This window comes from Lepidochelys olivacea (genome assembly GCF_965140295.1).
Source record: "Lepidochelys olivacea isolate rLepOli2 genome assembly, chromosome: 11".
Lineage (NCBI taxonomy): Eukaryota > Metazoa > Chordata > Testudines > Cheloniidae > Lepidochelys > Lepidochelys olivacea.
In genome coordinates, this window is record NC_140421.1 from 33336617 (window position 1) to 33356154 (window position 19538).

General features: G+C 41.1%; 1 protein-coding gene across 3 annotated transcripts in view; it reads right to left on the reverse strand.

The window, feature by feature from the left end:
• Window positions 1-19538, reverse strand: part of PLA2R1 (phospholipase A2 receptor 1) — a 73042-nt gene that overhangs the window by 40531 nt on the left and 12973 nt on the right. For all 3 annotated transcript variants that reach the window (XM_084643708.1, XM_084643707.1, XM_084643709.1), the window contains 5 exons: window positions 12882-12995; window positions 12200-12343; window positions 11751-11939; window positions 8986-9143; window positions 7340-7447 (listed from right to left, as the gene is read on the reverse strand). In XM_084643708.1, coding sequence (XP_084499834.1) covers window positions 7340-7447; window positions 8986-9143; window positions 11751-11939; window positions 12200-12343; window positions 12882-12995 — 713 coding nt within the window. The remainder of the gene's footprint in view (window positions 1-7339; window positions 7448-8985; window positions 9144-11750; window positions 11940-12199; window positions 12344-12881; window positions 12996-19538) is intronic.

Consider the following 19538-nt stretch of genomic DNA (forward strand, 5'->3'; position numbering starts at 1 on the left):
CACAGACATGAAGGTCGCTATCTTAAAACAAAAAAACTTCAAATCCAGACTCCAGCGAGAAATTGCTGAATTGGAATTCATTTGCAAATTGGATACTATTAATTTAGGCTTAAATAGAGACTGGGAGTGGCTAAGTCATTATGCAAGGTAGCCTATTTCCCCTTGTTTTTTCCTACCCCCCCCCCCAGATGTTCTGGTTTAACTTGGATTTAAACTTGGAGAGTGGTCAGTTTGGATGAGCTATTACCAGCAGAAGAGTGAGTTTGTGTGTGTATGGGGGTGGGGGGTGTGTGAGAAAACCTGGATTTGTGCTGGAAATGGCCCAACTTGATTATCATGCACATTGTGTGGAGAGTTGTCACTTTGGATGGGCTATCACCAGCAGGAGAGTGAATTTGTGTGGGGGGGTGGAGGGTGAGAAAACCTGGATTTGTGCTGGAAATGGCCCAACCTGATGATCACTTTAGATAAGCTATTACCAGCAGGACAGTGGGGTGGGAGGAGGTATTGTTTCATATTCTCTGTGTGTATATAAAGTCTGCTGCAGTTTCAACGGTATGCATCCGATGAAATGAGCTGTAGCTCACGAAAGCTCATGCTCAAATAAATTGGTTAGTCTCTAAGGTGCCACAAGTACTCCTTTTCTTTTTGCGAATACCGACTAACACGGCTGTTACTCTGAAACAAATTGTTAGGAACCATTAGGAAAGGGATAGATAAAAAGAGAGAAAAATATCAGAATGACACTGCATATATCCATTTTACACCACAACTTGAATACTGCATGCAGTTCTAGTTTCTCCATCTCAAAAAAGATTGATTAGAATTGGAAAAAGTACAGAGAAGGGAAACAAAAATGATTAGGGGTATGGAATTGCTTCCATATGAGGCACATTTTTGTGGTGTTTTGCAGATTTCCTTAGAGAATGAGGACTGAAGTGCAGATATAGAGTGAATGTTTTGTGAGAAGTTGATAAACAATCCTTGGAGCTTAAATTCATAACTTTGCTAGACACTAAAAATCATGGCTTATTACAACAACCTATAACCCACTAACAATCCCCTGCACTGGCTTCTGGGGTGTTAACAGGTCACTTCACTTTGAACGGTCCCCTGAAATATGCATTAATTACTTATACTCAACAATGTGTTCCACCTTGTATTTAGCTGTGATGCTCTGAATACATTTCCCTAGACCTGAAGAGCTCTATGTAAGCTTGAAAGCTTGTCTAGCTCACCAACAGAAATTGGTCCAATAAAAGATATTATCTCACCCACCGTGTGTCTCTTTCACTTTTGTTCATCAATTATACTTGGCATTCCAGCCCTAAAATGAACCACCTCCTTTCCTATGTTATTTTCTGCAGGCATGGTAACATTAATAGTATTAGTATTGGGAGATGGGCCCTTTTTACCACAAATGCCAAGTAGTAAATAAGAGAAATGCCTGTTTTAGTGCCATGCTATGGTAGCTTTGAACATGTCAGTTAAATTACTGAGGACTGTAACTGCTCATGGATATAGATGTATGCAGTGTTGCTGTAGCTGTGTTAGTCCCAGGATATTAGAGAGACAAGGTGGGTTAAATAATATCTTTTATTGGACCAACTTCTCAAAAGCCTGTGTCTCTCACCAACAGAAGTTAGTCCAATAAAATATGTTACCTCACCCAACTTGTCTCTCACTTCTCTCTCTATCATCAAGTAACTGAAAGCTCCAGAACTCCTACCAGAAGCTGGTTTAAGGAAAGTTCTTAAAATCATTGTTTTTGGACAGATTGCCATAGAGAAGCTGACCTTTGTTACAAGACATTTGCTCCCTGTTAACAAATAATAGGTTAGTTAAACTAATAGTTAAATTAGTAAATAAATAAAAGTTTCAAAAGAGCCAGATAGCTCACGGTGAGTTGAGAGAAAAGGAAAAATAGTGATTTCTGCAATTATTGGCTAAAAATGCACTGCAAAAATCAGAATCATCAGCTGATCAGAAGCACAAGAGATTTTAAATGCTGATCAGTCTGAGAAACAAGTAATAAAATCAACAGAAGATAAAAACCTCAGTAAAACAGATAAGACTAGAAAGCTTCATAAAGACAAACAAACATACCTGGGCTAAGAATCCTGGAGATAAAAATAAGAGGTATAATGAATTAAAAATAAGATGTGAGACTAGCCACCAGAATTTACCTATAGTTAGTTTATGTACATCAACAATGACAGAGAAAAGGAAGAATAAGTAAACCCAGAAGAGCTCACAGAACGAAACCAAGAATAAAGTTAACTTTCTTACTAGTAACAGGCAGAATTTTCTATGACATGATGGCAGCTATGCTAATAAAGAAAACAACTACAGTTTGGGGATGCAACATCCATTTAATCAATGCACATAGAGTAGATGGAAAAAGAAAACTAATTAGCAAGACAGAGTGGCCAAAATAAAAGTTTAACTTACGGACTACTTTTGATCAAATGCACACAACTGCTTCTATCAAGTTAAAAATTAACAGACCCATAGAAATCAAGGAATTATACCAGGCTTGAGCATGTTTTACAGGATGAAAAACAACAGAGAGCAACTAAGAGGTAACTCACACAATACATTCCACTATTTATGACCTATGAGTCAGACAGGTGAGTTCTGATCCTGGGAGGTACTTCACTGCCTTTTGCAATGGTTGAATGCCTTCAAATCACACTAAATTGAGAGTACTCAGCGTCTCTCATTTATGGCTTAGTCTAATTAAACTGGCTCTGTTCACCCCATGAGGGAAAACGGAGAGAGGGAACAAAATAAAGAATATCTTTCTGAAGAAAAGTGTAAGTGTAATGAGGTACATAAACCCAACACTGGGATAGAAGGAGCAGTTCTTGGCCTACATAGCCCCACCCTATCGCACCAGCAGAACCTGCTCCAGCTGGAGCAGGAGTTTAAAATAGAGCTGGACAGCTCAGAAGGGCGAGGAGGAGGGATAAGAGATAGGATAGAACAGGAGATGGATTGGTAGGGGAGCCCAGGCTCTCAGGTTTGCTGTGAGGGTGGTATAAACCCCTCTCTCCTTGAGATAAGGGGATTAAAGACATTGTAAGCACTGAAGTAAGGATGTGAGGCCTTTGGGGGCCCTCAGTTGGGCTGAAAATTCCTTTTTGGGGGGCAGGGGGACTTTGGACTTCTATACTTCGTTGGACTCTATCCCAGAAAGGGATGATTTCATGGGTGACCTGGCTAGAGGGCTGAGTTAGAGTCTGTGATGCTGGATGAGCAGGTCAGATCAGGACCCCAAGCCAATTCATTTGTGTATTAGTACAGATCAAAGTAATGTGTAAGTGTGTATTGAGATGTTTAAATGTCATGAAAACTAGTGGAATGTTATGTATTGTTTTCACTTCTTTGTTCCTATGATAATGTAATAGCAAAGATTTACTTTGTGTGTACCCCTGTAACTAAAGAATCCAAAGAAATCTTGTGAAATACTAATGAAGGACTTAAGGACTTTAACAGAAAATGTTAATTTCAAAGCAAGTGGCAGTTATGTGATGGTTGGAAATTAGAAGGCTATGTGAATTCCTCACTCATCATCAAAGGAAAAGTCCATCTGGGTAGCGACATTGTCAGCTTGTTTTCTGTGTGAAGATACTATAAATTTGGATTAAAAGAAAGACCCTTTATCTATGGACTGTTTGGATTATAACAGGACAGAATAACTAAATGAGAAGACGGAGATCCCCAGAGTTATTCCTGGTAGCCCTGAGAGATCTTTAGGAAACTGGCAGATTACTATATCTCTGCTACCATTTGGAATTATAGACTATGATTCTCTTGTACATATATTTTACCTGCTTTCAACAACTCATTGTTTTTCCTAGCTAATAAACCTTTAGTTAATTTACTATAGAATTGGCTGCCAGCATTGTCTTTGGTGTAAGATCTGGAGTACCAATTATTGTGGGGAAGTGACTGGTCTCTTGGGAGAAACCTGATGTGGTGTGATTTTAGATTTAAGTGAACTTTTATCACAAAGTCCAGTTTGTCTCAGTGATAAGACAGGCTGAAGAATCTAAGGGGACTGTCTGTGACTCCATGGTAAGACTGCTATAGTGATCCAGGAGTTCACATTTGTTACTGGATTGGTGAAATCTAATTATAGAACACATCACCAGTTTGGGGTGTCTGCCCTGTTTTCTGACAGCCTGCCTTGAGGTAGGCACTCACAGTCATGAGCGACTCCAGACAGTGTGACAGTATCTACTCGAAGAGAGACTGCCACCATGCTGGAGTGACCACTGGCAGGTAATGCTGGAGATAGGGGACAGTTGCGACCCAGGGACCTAACCACTTGCCCGTACCACTCGTAATCAACAGCCCCGTCACAGCAAGGAAATTTTTTTTAAATAGAATATGTTTGTGTGAAATATTCAGATGGAATGAAAAAGAGTGTAGTGATTAATGGGTCAAATAAAAGATAAATTTGTAGAACCTGCAGGTAGCTGGAAAGACCTAAATACAGAAACTCCTCTCTTAACGTTGTAGTTATGTTCCTGAAAAATGCGACTTTAAGCAAAATGATGTTAAGTGAATCCAATTTCCCCATAAGAATTAATGTAAATGGGGGGGGGTTAGGTTCCAGGGAAATTTTTCCCACCAGACAAAAGACCACACATGCACAGTATAAGTTTTAAACAAACAATTTAATGCTGTACACAGCAATGATGATTGTGAAGCTTGATTGAGGTGATAAAGTCAGAGGGTGGGTTATTTCCCAGGGAATGCCTTATTGCTAAATGATGAACTTCAAGGGTTAACCCATTGTTGTTAATGTAGCCTCACACTCTACAAGGCAGCACGAATGGAGGGAGGGGAGACAGCATGGCGGAGACAGAGACACACACCGTGAGAGAGAGAGAGAGAGAGAGGTGCGCATTGCCCCATTAAGTGCGCTGACCCCACGCTAAGTACACTGCCGTTTTAAGTAGATCAGCAAGTTGAGACAGAAGCTTCTGCCAGGAAGCTCCCTCCGTCCTGAGCCCTGTCGTGTCTCCCCCTGCTCTATGGAAATGGGGTAAGTGGAGTGCAGGAGCAGGGGAGAGGAGGACACCCTGACATTAGCCCTCCTCTTCCTCCCTGCCCCTGCTCCGGGGAGCAGCTCCAAGGAAGAGGGCAGCAGCAGCACATGGCAGAGGGGTGGGGGGGTGGAAGAAGAGACACAGCTGAACTGCCTGGCAATAGATAGCCTGCTGGGCGACTGCCACACAGGGAACTTAAGGGAGTGGGGAGCTGATGGGGGGCTGCTGGTCTACCCTCGTTCCAAGCCCCCACCTACTAGCTCCAATGGGCTGCTCTTCCTGCAAGCAGTGGACAAAGCAGGCAGCTGCCAAACGATGTTATAAGGGAGCATTGCGCAACTTTAAATGAGCATGTTCTCTAATTGATCAGCAACATAACAACATTAACCAGGACGACTTTAAGTGAGGAAAGGAGTACTTGCGGAACCTTAGAGACTAACAAATTTATTTGAGCATAAGCTTTCGTGAGCTATAGCTCACTTCATCAGATGCAAGTGAGGAGTTACTGTACTACAAAAAACTCTTGATACTTGAATGTTAATCCAAGTTCTTCATTCAGCAGTGCACTACTGAATGATAATCAAAGGTCATACTACTTCTAATTAATAATGAGAACCATTATTACCTAAAGATGATGAATGCAGTCACAAGGCCAAATTCCGCATTCTTTTCCCAAGCAAACTCCCATTCACTTCTGTCTACTTTAATCTAACGTAAATATTTGTATTGGCCCCATCCCTAGGTATTTGAATGCTTTACTAACTTTTTAAAGCATACACATGAAATTTGCTCTCTCTCTCGCTCTCTTTCCCCGACTTCATTTATCTTCAGTAGGAGTTTTACCTGAGTAAGTACTACAGAATTTAACTCAGAAATTATTGACTAGCATGGGAGAGAAAAGTTGCCCACACTTGAATTTGATGATGACTTTCCTGTGCTTGCAGCTTTATAAAATATAAAGAATGACATATTCTTACTAAACTGCAAGAATCTTAACAACAGCCTGTGCCCAAGAGCTGAGGTGAAGGAGTAGGGTCTTTGAAAGAAAAAGGTATCTGTAACAATTCTGTCAGTTCAATGACTTTAAATAATTAACTGTTAGTAATGGTAGCATCATAATACCATTTTCTACTTTTAAACACAAGAAGGAAACAAGATTCAATGAACTCTGAATCTGTTCTGTGATCAGATTTTTAAACTTCATTTTTAACAGTACTCACAACACACCTTAGAATGACAAAACACCTGAGAATAATATAGTATATTTTTACTTGATATACCTCAAAATAGAGATTGGCCCAAGTGAAACGTCCTTACACAAGCACCCTAACTATGGGGAATTTTCTATTTGGCTCCAGCTGCAGATCCAAACATCACAAAGTCTCTATCTCCATAATGGTCTGAACAGACATCTAAGTTCTTAGCAGACCTGAATCTGGGGGAAAATTGGATCTAGGTCCTAACTTTTTAGCTTGGTCCCTTCTCCAATTTAATTGAATCTGTCATGTTTCTTGACCTCTGCACATAGATTTGTTAATCAAATATCGAAAGGGAATGCAAAAAAAAAAAGGGGGGGGGGAACCAGTACATTGTGCAGCAATATTCCTTTACAACTAAAGAAAGGACAAATATTTTTATTGAAAAAGCTTTTATAAAAAACTTCTCTATAAAGTTTGAGCACTTTTCAAGGACACCAAAACCCATCAATCCCAGAATGTTTCTTTATATTGTGTCTGTTGAACAAACTGGTAGCAAAAACAAAAAACTTTTACCACTGGACCACATGGTTTAAAAAGCTTGAATTCCTATTATTTTCTCCCTTTTAGATAGCTTCATGCCTTTCCATTTGTTTTATGAAAGTGAAAGGCAAGTGTAAAAGTTTGAGTGTAAAAGTTCATTCTCCATATCAAAGAAATTGATTGTTTTTCACCCTGACATTCCACTTAAAACGATGAAAACCATGTGGGAGGTGGGGCATCATGTAACAGTCATTATTTGCACAGATGGTCTCCAAGAGTATTTTAACTTTTGATCCAGAAAGAAACAGGAACTTGGGTCATAACTTCAGACAAGGCAGTGATCCATAAAAGGAGCACTTGCAAATCTTACATTAATCTTTGGTTTATACATTTTTAAAGCCAACAGTAGGAATGAGATTTTTCCTGGGAAAACTCAAGTATATTTTTTGGTGTGAAAAAGCAAACATGTTAGTTATATACAAATATGTAAAGGTTTCCTATTACATTTTACAAAGTAAAATAAGCACCAAGCAAACTCACCTCTGAACAGTCTGATTCCTCCTTGGACGTGTCATTTTCAAACCGTCCTGCTATTTTACAAATGTAAAAATATCTATCCTCACAATTTTTAACTTGCCAGTGTCCTGCCTAATAAAAAAAAAACCTAAATAAAAAACCAAATCAAACACACACACGATTAAGTAGTTTCTTTTTCTACTTAACAGGCCCTTTTGAATGAGAGAATAAACAGTCAAATTCTCCTCACTTGATTCCTGTGTTTAGTCTTCCCATTGACTTCTGCAAAAACCTTCAATGATACTATTTGTGTGAGTAAGGCAAGAAGGATTTGTCTCTCTGAATATTAAAATGAAATGCCCTTTAATTGACTGAAACCCATGGGAGCTGCTGTTGCTAGCCCTCTCAGAATCATGTCTTAGATGTTTCTTAGCTACCACTGGGCCTGACTCTATTAATCCTTTTTCGTGCACATAGTCTTTACTCAAGCAAGTAAGATTTGTGGGATTGGGCCCCTAGGCATTTTTAAACTATTTGACATGCACAAAATGAATGCTTTAAAAATTAAATCTTGTGCCTCAGTCTCTGCTACATTGCACTTTCTATAGTCATTTACACCTGTGCAAAATGGGTGAAAAATGCCCATGTGTATCAAAATTATAATTTAATTAAATATTATCTTCAGCACCAAGACATTAGGCCTGATCTTCCAGTTCTCAGATATTAAGAGTAATCCTTGGTTTCTGTGGGACTGGGCTACTCCCATGAGTAAGGATTAATCACATGAGGAAGGGTTTGCCGGACTGGGCCCATTATTAGGGACTAGATAAAATTTCTGATAATTGTGCAGAATAGTGCATTCTTTGGCAAAAACATACTTTACTATAAAACCTGAAAATGGTGTCACATGGCATTAAGGAAAGAGTTTATTAGTGGGTTTGAGCATTACTGAATTCCCCTTTGGCCAGATAAAATATTGGCAAATGTTTTTAGACATCCTTGTTTGGCTAGCAGGAACTGTAATTTATTTATTTTTTTTAAAGGTTAAAAAAAAAAAAGGTATGCATATTGCTCCCAGTCTCAAAATCTCTGGCAGATTTGGAGAACAATCCTGCTGCCACTAAAAACAATGGCAAAACTTCCAATGCCTTGGAGTAGGATTGGACACTATATGCTGCTCCTTGATGTATATTTTTACAAGATGTTCCATAAACTGCTATAAATGCTGAGAACTGAGAGCAACATGAAACCGGCACACTATCAAAAAAATTCATTTGGAGCTTTCAAGTTAATAACCTAAACATAATAAATTAAGATGCACTTTATATGGATTTTAAATTATTTTCTCTTCACTGAAACAAAACTACCCACTGATTTTTGTCTTCTTCAACATGGCAAGCATTGCTTTTATTCCATTTCTTATTGAGGATGAGGCCCAATGGTTATGATTCATTCCTTGTTTTGTTTGTGTATCAGCAGAGCCCTAAGAATGATTTTTAAGGCTATATCACCCTTTTCAAGACTCAAGCGTCATTAAGCATCAACAGGCAATGTTGTAATGTGGGCGGGGATGGAAAAATATATGCACATTAAAAAGCCCGGACACTGATCATGACCAAAATTGATTACTATAACTTTATTTTTAAAGGAAAGGAGGAAAGAAAACTTACAGATCCTTGCGCTGAAACACAAAGTTGACTTGTTCTCTGAAAGATATTAGGCTCTTGTTTGTGCCAGTTAGTGAAGGTTACTGAGGAGCCATCAGACCACTGAAAAATAACTGGGGTTTTATTACTGTTCAAGCCAATCCATGTTTCGGTTACATTTTCTGTAAAAGAGATTTCAAATTTTGATGAAGCAGAAGTAAATGCCAATTATTTCCACAGGATTAACAGCACCTTTGAAATTCTGCATTTTTTTAAAGTCAGTTTCACCTTTTTTTCGAAAAATAAATTACACAAACTTTCTGAAAATTTACACAGAAATATGTTTCTGCTTCACTTTATAAAAAATGGCTTCAAAAGTAAACCAATGTATATGATGTAATGTTCTGTAAATGCCCATGGGGGAAAAGAAAATTAGGAGCATATGCATGCAAGGGGGAGAAACATAATATAGAAGAGAAAGTTGGCCATGGAGTAGTATCCTTTTTAGGGCTATCAGCAATTAAAATAATTAATCATGTGATTAAAAAAATCAATCACAATTGCACAATTAATCGCGCTGTTAAACAATAATAGAATACCATTTATTTAAATATTTTTGGGATGTTTTCCACATTTTCAAATATATCGATTTCAATTACTACACAGAATACAAAGTGTACAGTGCTCACTTTATATTTATTTTTTATTACAAATATTTGCACTGTAAAAAAGAAATAGTATTTTTCAATTCACCTAATACAAGTACTGTAGTGCAATCTCTATCATGAAAGTTGAACTTACAAATGTAAACAAACTTGTTTTTCTTAGCGATTGGCTGAACAAGAAGTAGGACTGAGTAGACTTGTAGGCTCTAAAATTGTACATGGTTTTGTTTTTGAGTCCGGTTATGTCACAAAAAACAACAACAATAACCTACATTTGTAAGTTGCACTTTCATGATAAAGAGTTTGCACTACAGTACTTGTATGAGGTGAATTGAAAAATACTATTTCTTTGGTTATTCATTTTTACAGTGAAAGTATTTGTAAAGTGAGCACTGCACACCTTGTATTATGTGTTGCAACTGAAATTAACATATTTGAAAATGTAGAAAAACATCCAAAATATTTATATATATAAATATAAATATAACAGTGCAATTAATTGCAATTAATTTTTTTAATTGTGATTAATTTTTTTGAGTTAATCACAATTAATCGACAGCCCTAATCCTTTTCCACCCAGCCTCCGTGTCTGGGAACTAATGGGAGCTCTGCTCTACATGGCTGGGGCGGCATGACATCTTGGAAGAGCTACTGTTGATTCCCTACTCCGGGCAACTTAAGTTGCAAAGAAAAAAGTATCATAAGCATTGCTGCTTTGAGCAGTAGTAGTTCTTGCTCCATAGCTTTTACACAGGGATTATTACTGAATTAAGTAAAACCCCATGCTGTTGTACAGGTGTAATTTGTAAAGTGTAAAAAAAAAATGCAAAAATTCCTGAGAACTTAAGAACTGGACAGGAACAGACCATGAATTCCAGTGATGATTGAACCTGGCGATACTGTAAACACAATGTAAACACTTAGCCATGCTTGTAGCTGTTTCCATCATTTCAGACTGACTCAGACATTCGAGGCTTCAGAGTGACAATCCTGGAATTTTACTATATAGATGCTTGGGAGCAGTTTGCAGGGGCCCAGCCAATAGTAAAATGAAAACCACAAGAATCAGACTGCAAAGGGCTTACTCAGGACTTGCTCAGAAGCTAGAATATGCCAAGATCTATGGTAATAGACACTTGACCATTAGACTCTGTTCCCTCTAGGAGGTTGAACTAGTATCAGTGTTTTCTGGAGCCTTACAAAAGGGCGATGAAGTGCATGGGCTAGTGCTCTTCTTTTGCATGAAGGGGAGAATATGGCCCTTCACTGACTTCATACACATCCATTTTGTTTATTTAATTACAACTGTGCTCATTGGGGTAGCAGATGAGATAGACATCAAATTCTTGTGAGGATCCTAGAGCAAGGGTGGGCAAACTACGGCCCAGAGGCCGTATCCGGCCCTCCAGATGTTTTAATCTGGCCCCATAGCTCCTCCCAGGAAGCAGGGTCAAGGGCTTGCCACACTCTGTGCGGCTTCCGGAAGCAGCGGCAGGTCCCCTCTCCAGCTCCTACATGTAGGGACAGCCAGGGGGCTCCATACACTGCTCCCACCCAAGCGCTACCACCACAGCTCCCATTGGGAACCACGGCCAATGGGAGCTGCAGGGGCTGTGCCTGCAGACAGGGCAGCGCGCAGAGGCACCTGGCTGTGCCTCCCTGTAGGAGCTGGAGTGGGAACATGCTGCTGCTTCTGGGTACTGCTTGAGGTAAGCACCGCCCAGAGCCTGCACCCCGACCCCCTCCCACACTCTAACCCCCTGCCCCAGCCCTGATCCCCCCTCCCACTCTCCAAATCCATCAGTCCCAGCCTGGAGCACCCTCCCACACCCTGAACGCCTCATTTCTGGGCCCACCCCAGAGCGCCTCCCCCCCCCCGCAAATTGTGTGAGCATTCATGGCCCCCCACACAATTCCATACCCAGAAGTGGCCCTCGAGCAAAAAAGTTTGCCCACTCCATCTTAGAGAGAGAAGGCATTGTAAGTTCTTATTCTATCGAATGTCTGTACAAGACGAGTAATATCACGCCTGAGTCATGTGGAAACCCATCATTAAAAGAACTTAATCAAAAAGAACTCGGCTATTAAAAGTAACACAGTTTAAACTAACTCTCTAGCACTTACCATCTTCAAGAAGGTTAATAAGTAACTCCACATCTGCCAAGGAAGTTATACTAATGAGGCTGCTATTATCAGTCTGGCAAGAGAGTAAAGCCTCATTCCAGTTCTTTTCCTCTTTATGAAGTTTGTAGCAGTTGTGGTTGTAGGGATACCAGCCAGTGTTACAGCGGGTAGGATGGTACTTCCATATATCTTAAACAATAAAAGATAAGAATATATTACACAAAATTAATTTCAGGCTATGCTCTATTGTTTTCATAATACAGTCATAGCTATTTTTTTTTATTTACAAAAGTAGAAATATAAAGCCATCCAAGGTAAACACAGAACATATCCACATACGAACATGCAGTATCATGTATCAAAATACAAATGCACAATATAGACGATACTTTTGTTTGTTTTTTTTACAATAAACCCACCAAATGAAATATTACCATTGAGAGACTTACCAAATGTTTCATATGCTGTACTATTTCCATATTTTTTGCATACATAAGGCAATCCAGATTCACATTTATAACTTTGCCAGTCACACTGCGCCTTTAAATTAAATACCACACAGTGATTTTCTCCAAGTGCGCGATCGGTGAGATCTACAACCAATTTTAAAAAACGTAAAATTAACCACAATTTACTTTTGAATTGAAAAACAGGCTTATAATCTTCTACAGGTGTTATCTTATTGATACACAACCACAAGCCTTCATAAAGTAAAACAAGTTTTATTGCTCAGCACTGGATAATGCAAAGGAACTGATTGAATTCACAGGAATTGGATGGTTGAACATCACAATCTATATTTGCTGGTACATGTTTGCTCACTGAGTGCTATCCCATGAAATACCTGAAAAGTTCCAGTGTGCATTTTCTGTGGAAATGAATAGCCTTGAAATATGGGACAAGGGATGTCATAGGGCTTATCGTGAGACTAATCAGTTAAAATGCCCAATAGAATCGATCTTTAAAATACCCTTTAAAAAGTCCAATTAACTAAACCCTGATCTATGGCCCTGGAGTTTTGGATACCCCTTCAAACGAAAACACAAAAAGGGCCAGTACTCTTATAAATTTCAGATAGAGAGAGCATACAATTACAATGCAATAATACAGAGCAAGAGGAACATCAAGTACTTGATCTCCAGTTCAAGAATGCCAATGGTGCTCCATCGGACCACTGCCAGCCAGCGGATTCATCCAGTCTATTTAGCCCTGTCCATAGCAGAATTCCTTTAGTGCTTAACTTTTCTGAAATATAAAAAATAAACCAAACCATGTTGAACATTACAGATGCAGATATACTGTTCTGATCTCTCATGATGATAGCAAAGCAAAGCTTAAAACAAGTCTCCAGAAGGCTTAGGAATGCCACTGGCATTTAATCTTTGCTCTTGAAAATGTTCTATTCCATTACTAATCAGTATTATACTGAAAGACAACTAACTCAGCCAGTCACAGTGTAGGGATAACATACTTTCTTACTCATAAAATATACAGAAGTTCAAGAACTGCAAAGCATGCAAATCTCTCCAGTATCATTCAGTGCTGCTGCCCTTAGAACTCAAAACATCCATATGTCTGCAACAACATGATCTCTTCACCTTCCATCGTGTTTCAGCTTTTCTTGCTCATTATGAATGAAAAATGATTTTAAGGTCAATTATAGTAAAGAACAAAATTGTCAGACACTTAGATGAACATAATTTGTTGGGGAAGAGTCAACATGGTTTTTGTAAAGGGAAATCACGCCTCAATAATCTACTAGAATTCTTTAAGGGGGGTCAACAAGCATGTGGACAAGTGGGATCCAGTGGATATAGATTTTCATAAGGCCTTTGACAAGGTCCCTCACCAAAGGCTCTTAAGCAAAGTAAGCTTTCATGGGATAAAAGGGAAGGTCCTCTCATGGATTGGAAACTGGTTAAAAGATAGGAAACAAAGGGTAGGAATAAATGGTCAATTTTCAGAATGGAGAGAAGTAAAGAGTAGCGTCCCTCAGAGGTCTGTACCGGGACCAGTCCTATTCAGCATATTCATATATGATCTGGAAAAATGTTAAATAGCGAGGTGACAAAATTTGCAGATGATACAAAACTACTCAAGATAGTTAAGTTCCAGGCAGACTGCGAAGAGATACAAAAGAATCTCTCAAAACTAGGTGACTGGGCAATAAAATGGCAGATGAAATTCACTGTTGATAAATGCAAAGTGATGCACATTGGAAAACATACTCCAACTATACATATAAAATGATGGGATCTAAATTAGCTGTTACCACTCAAGAAAGATCTTTCAGTCACTGTGGATAGTTCTCTGAAAACATCCACTCAATGTGCAGGGGCAGTCAAAAAAGCAAACAGAATGTTGGGCATCATTAGGAAAGGGATAGATAATAAGACAGAAAATATCATATTGCCTCTATAAAAATCCATGGAACGTCCACATCTTGAATACTGTATGCAGATGTGGTCACCCCATCCCAAAAAAGATATACTAGAATTGGAAAAGGTTCAGAAAAGGGCAACAAAAATTATTAGGGGTATGGAATGGCTTCCGTATGAGGAGAGATTAATAAGATGGGGACTTTTCAGCTTGGAAAAGAGACGACTAAGGGGGGGTATGATTGAGGTCTATAAAATCATGACTGGTGTGGAGAAAGGAAGTGTTATTTACGCCTCATAACACAAGAACTAGGAGTCATCAAATGAAATTAGTAGGCAGCAGGTTTAAAGCAAACAAAAGGAAGTATTTCTTCACACAACACGCAGTCAATCTGTGGAACTCTTTGCTAGAGGATGTTGTGAAGACCAAGACTATAACAGGGTTCAAAAAAGAACTAGATAAATTAATGGAGGATAGGTCCATCAATGGCTATTAGCCAGGATGGGCAGGGATGGTGTCCCTAGCCTCTGTTTGCCAGAAGCTGGGAATGAGCAACTGGGAATGCATCACTTGATGATTACCTGTTCTGTTCATTCCCTCTGGGGCACCTGTCATTGCCCATTGTCGGATACTGGGCTAGATGGACGTTTGGTCTGACCCAGTATGGCCGTTCATACATATAAAAATATTCAGTGCCTTCACCTGTACTTTAGACATTTCAAATTCTATTGTAATAGGAATTTCAGAGAGTTTCCTCTTAGCCACATCCTATTATTGAAAGCGATAATTGTTGGGATTCCCTCCAAGACCTCTTTCCACTCGGCTTCCCAAGAACTCAGTTTGACACCAGACTTTGTCACTCAGGTATCTTCATTTGGCATACAGCAATGCTACGCTGAGTTGATCAGGCCCAAATGCAGTGGGAATGGATGAAGGGTACAGAATAGCTCCAAAATTACACAGAAACTCTCTCCCTTTCTATATGTATCTCATTGCATTTAGTATACATTGCATCACACATTTTTGGATTGGCTTGGTTACTTTGAGCTGTCCATGCATTGTCCAACCTGACCTCCTCTTTATCACCTCTTTACATTCCTACCTTATCTTGTTCATCATTATTTTGTTTGTCAAAAATGGTTCCCTGGGTGTCCTCCCTCTTATCTTGGCTGGTCCAGACATTCTGTCTTTTTAGCCTAATGATCTGTTTACCTCCAAAGTCTATCTTCAAGAAATGGGGCCTCCTTCCATGTGTTAATCACTCATGTCAGGCCAAGTCTCAGCAACAACAACAGGAAAAAACTGATATTTGTAGAGAGGGGAAGTATCAGGATTCAGAGCAGTCTTTAGAGCACAAACTAGAAGCCCAATTCTGCAACCCTTTACCTATACTTATATTCCTTAGTCAAACTAGAAATCCCATTGACTTCAAGGGTTTTAGGATCAGGCTCTAAAGGAAGCTCAAAAACAAAGTCTCATTTAAGAGACCCTTTCTACAAGCAGGAAAACAAATATATCAAAGACTAAGAAAGTGTTTTCTGTTTATGAAGAGAGTGTCATTCCCCCATACCCGATATTTACTTAAAACCTGCTAAACCTTCTCGTCAGCCCAATCCAGTTAGTACAGGTACTGCAGAAGAAAGATTTTGACACAGGGAAGAAGGTAGTTATAGCCTGAAATTAAAAGTCTCTCTCACTGTATTTGTGTAATTCGCCAGGGAAAATGAACACACCTGTAACTTCCTGTAATGGGGGCACTCATCTCTTGAGTACTGGCTGTGAAACTGCAGTCCTTTTCTTACCGCAGGTACCCCCTGCAGTCTGCCAGTCAATCTTGGCAGGTCTTCAGCGGCTTGTCCTTCCGGCCAAGTCACTAAATCCAAATGAAGCCCTTCTGCAGTACTAAAGCGTACAATAGTTTATTTGCTCTCACTAGGGTCTTGAGCCCCAGCTATGAGCCCATTAAATTCGGCCCTTTGTTTTGGCTCCAAAACAAGGTCTATCCCTTTCTTGGAATTTACACCACTTTACCTGTGGCTCTTAGGGGAACTTAGGCTCACCCACTACTCCGGGTTCCAACCCAAGAAGCCTATAAACAGCAGCCATGTACTATTTACACCAGTCTGTTGCTGTTATTTTCCTGGGTCTTTTCCAAGTATCAGCCCCTTTTATCTCCAGCCCTATTTCAGGGCCAGCATCCTCTGGTTCTCTCTCTCTTCTTCATTCCATTGGTCCCAACTAGGAACTGACGTGTCAAGGCTCTGCAGTGTCTTTTTTCTAAGCCTGCTGGGCTCTAATTAGCTGCTTCTGTGAGATTTCTCTAGGCAGGCCTGGAAGACCCACCTTTGCTGTTCCTTTCCTGTTATTTCCTGAGGTGGCACGTAGTAGGACTGTGAGGTCTCCCTTAGTGAGCTGCAGAGGCCAGATACACCCAGTCACATACCTCCCCCCATAGAAAGGAGTTGGGGTGGTGGTTCTGTCTGAGGGTAAAATCCCCTCCTTTCCAGGCTTTGCTCTGCTTCCTCAAGGTCTTGTCTCCCAGACCTCTCTACCCAGAAAGCTTTTGCAATTTATGCTCCCTGGGAGTTCCCCTGCTCCAGAGCCAACATACATCAAAAGGTGAATTTGACCAAAGTTACCCTTTAACAATGTTCTCGAGCCGGGGACACTTTTTGTTTAGCTATTACAAGGAAGTCAGACAGGTTCTTGGCAATACCCTTGTCTTCCTCAGAGAAATATGAAATGACGAAAGCCTGGAGTTCCCCCATTATAGGTATCCCATACACTGCACGTAGTCCTCAACAGTCCATGGCATGCTGTAATTTATGATGTGCCAAATGTTCAGCTAATTGAAGCCTTTTTTCATCTCTAGAGTGGTTAACAGAATTGGGATTTTATGAAAAAGAAACTTTTCTGCTGTGGCCTCCTGAGCTGGAGAGGACTCTCCCTGGGTGCACCTGCATGTACAACCTTCAGAGATAAGGCTGTCGCTCACATTTAGGTCCCTTTCAGAGGGACCCAAAATCCAGGGATTGCACTGTTTTGCCCACTGCTTGTAGTATCTGGCTTAGCAACACCTACTTTTGTTCTTTCTGTACCAATGCTGTTTTATGAATGAAATTCAGTATTTCAGGATCACTTTTATCTTCTTGTTTCCTCTAGCTATAGTTCTTCTTTTTAGCAGGGATCCAGTTGTGGCTTTGGCTTGCAGCTTTATTGTGATCTCATATCATTAGGCCTATAATGGACTAATGGCCTATATTAGGCTCTTACTTACAACTGGCTCATGTCCCTCCTGGCTCAATCCATCTTCCTGTTGTAGTGTTTGCACTCTGCACGATTCCAACCCTTTTCAAAGGATGGGCTACGATAGCCTCCAGGCTTTCCCACTCTTTATCTTTAACCCTGTTAGACTCCAACCCCAACCAGACCTAAAGCAAATTATGGAGCTAAGTCAACAACTTCTGCAGCAAACACTGCTGTTCTCCAGTCTCTTGTTCAATTATGAGATGGGTCCTGTTCCCACTGCACTGCTTGGGCTAAGATCTGGTCCCTTGAGGAGTGCATCTCTTTGAGTTCCTACAAGACCTTGACCTTTTGGACCGGTAGGACAGAGGTGGGCAAACTACGGCCCGCGGGCCACATCCAGGCTGCAGGACCCTCCTGCCCAGCCCCTGAGCTTCTGGCTCAGGAGGCTAGCCCCCAGCCCCTCTCCTGCTGTTCCCCCTCCCCCCACAGCCTCAGCTCACTGTGCTGCTGGCACAGTGCTCTGGGAGGTGGGGCTGCGAGCTCCTGCTGGCAATGCAGCTACAGAGCCGTGGCCTGACCCGGTGCTCTGTGCTGCGTGGTGGCATGGCTGGCTCCAGCTGGGCAGCACGGCTGACTGACCTGGTGCTCTGGGAAGCACAGCTGTAGCATCGCCAGCCACCAGTGCTCCAGGCAGTGCAATAAGGAGGCAGGGAGCGGGGTTGGATAGAGCGCAGGGGAGTTCAGGGTGGTGGTCGGGGCGGGGGTGTGGACTGGGGTTGGGGCGGACAGAGGGCGGGGAACGGGGTGGTTGAATGGGGGCAGTCAGGAAGGAGAGGGAGGGTTGGATGGGGCGGTGGGGGGAAGTCAGGGGACAGGGAACACAGCAGGTTGGATGGGGCAGGAGTCCCAGAAGGGCATCGGGGGCGAGAAGCAGCGGGGGAGGGGGGCTGGATCTCTCAGTCACTCCTGAAGTTTGTTTGCTCTCTTGTATTCCAGCTGCAGCAGCTGCTTCAAATGCTTTTGCATGGTACTATATTGTCCGATCACAGTGTCTTGGTTGGTTGATGGCTTCTGTCAACTAGTTCCCTGTTCCCCTTAGCTGTCTGGTGGCCATCGGCCTGGCATTTCTTGGACTCTGAATCCCATAGCTGTTTTAGCAGCACTACCTTCGCCTCTAAAGCAGCGAGGGAAGATCTGATTTGGACATCATACCACCTCCTCTCAGCCTAGACTCTATAATTGCTGTCCTAAACTGATCATTACAATTTGTGCTATGGCTTTGACTGTCTTCAATTCAAGCTCTGTCCCAATCTCAGAGCTCTGTTTTCCTTCTAAAATAGGGGTTCCCTGGCCTTGTGTATTGGCCGCCACCATGATTGGTCTCTCCCCGTGAGGCTGTGTTGGGCTCTGGTCACCTTTTTCAGGTGTCCTGTCCAACACTTGGAGTATTTTAAACATCTGTCTACGCACCCATAACTGTTGGGCTTCTTGAATGCAACCATATGCTTTCTGCTGAGGAAGACCCTGTTAAGAATATAAGAACGGCCATACTGGGTCAGACAAAGCTCCATTTAGCCCAGTACCCTGTCTTCAGACAGTGGCCAATGCCAAGTGCTTCAGAGGGAATGAAGAGATCAGGTAATCATCAAGTGATCCATCCCCTGTCGCCCATTCCCAGCTTCTGGAAAACCAAGGCTAGGGATACTTCAGAGCATGGGGTTGTATCTTTGACCATGTTGGCTAACAGCCATTGATAGATCTATCCTCCATGAACTTATCTAATTCTTTTTTGAAACCAGTTATGCTTCTGGCATTCACAACATCCCCAGGCAATGAGTTCCACAGGCTGACCATGCATTGTGTGAAGAAGTACTTTCTTATGTCTGTTTTAAACCTGTCGCCTATTAATTTCATTGGGTGACCCATGGTTCTTGTGTTATGTGAAAATGTAAATAACACTCCTCTATTTACCTTCTCCCCACCAGTCATGATTTTACAGACCTCTACCATATCCCACCTTAGTTGTCCCTTTTCTAAGCTGAACAGTCCCAGTCTTTTTAATCTCTCCTCATATGGAGGCTGTTCCATGCCCTTCTTTGTACTTTTTCCAATTCCAATATATCTTGTTTGCGATGGAGCAACCCGAACTGTACGCAGTAT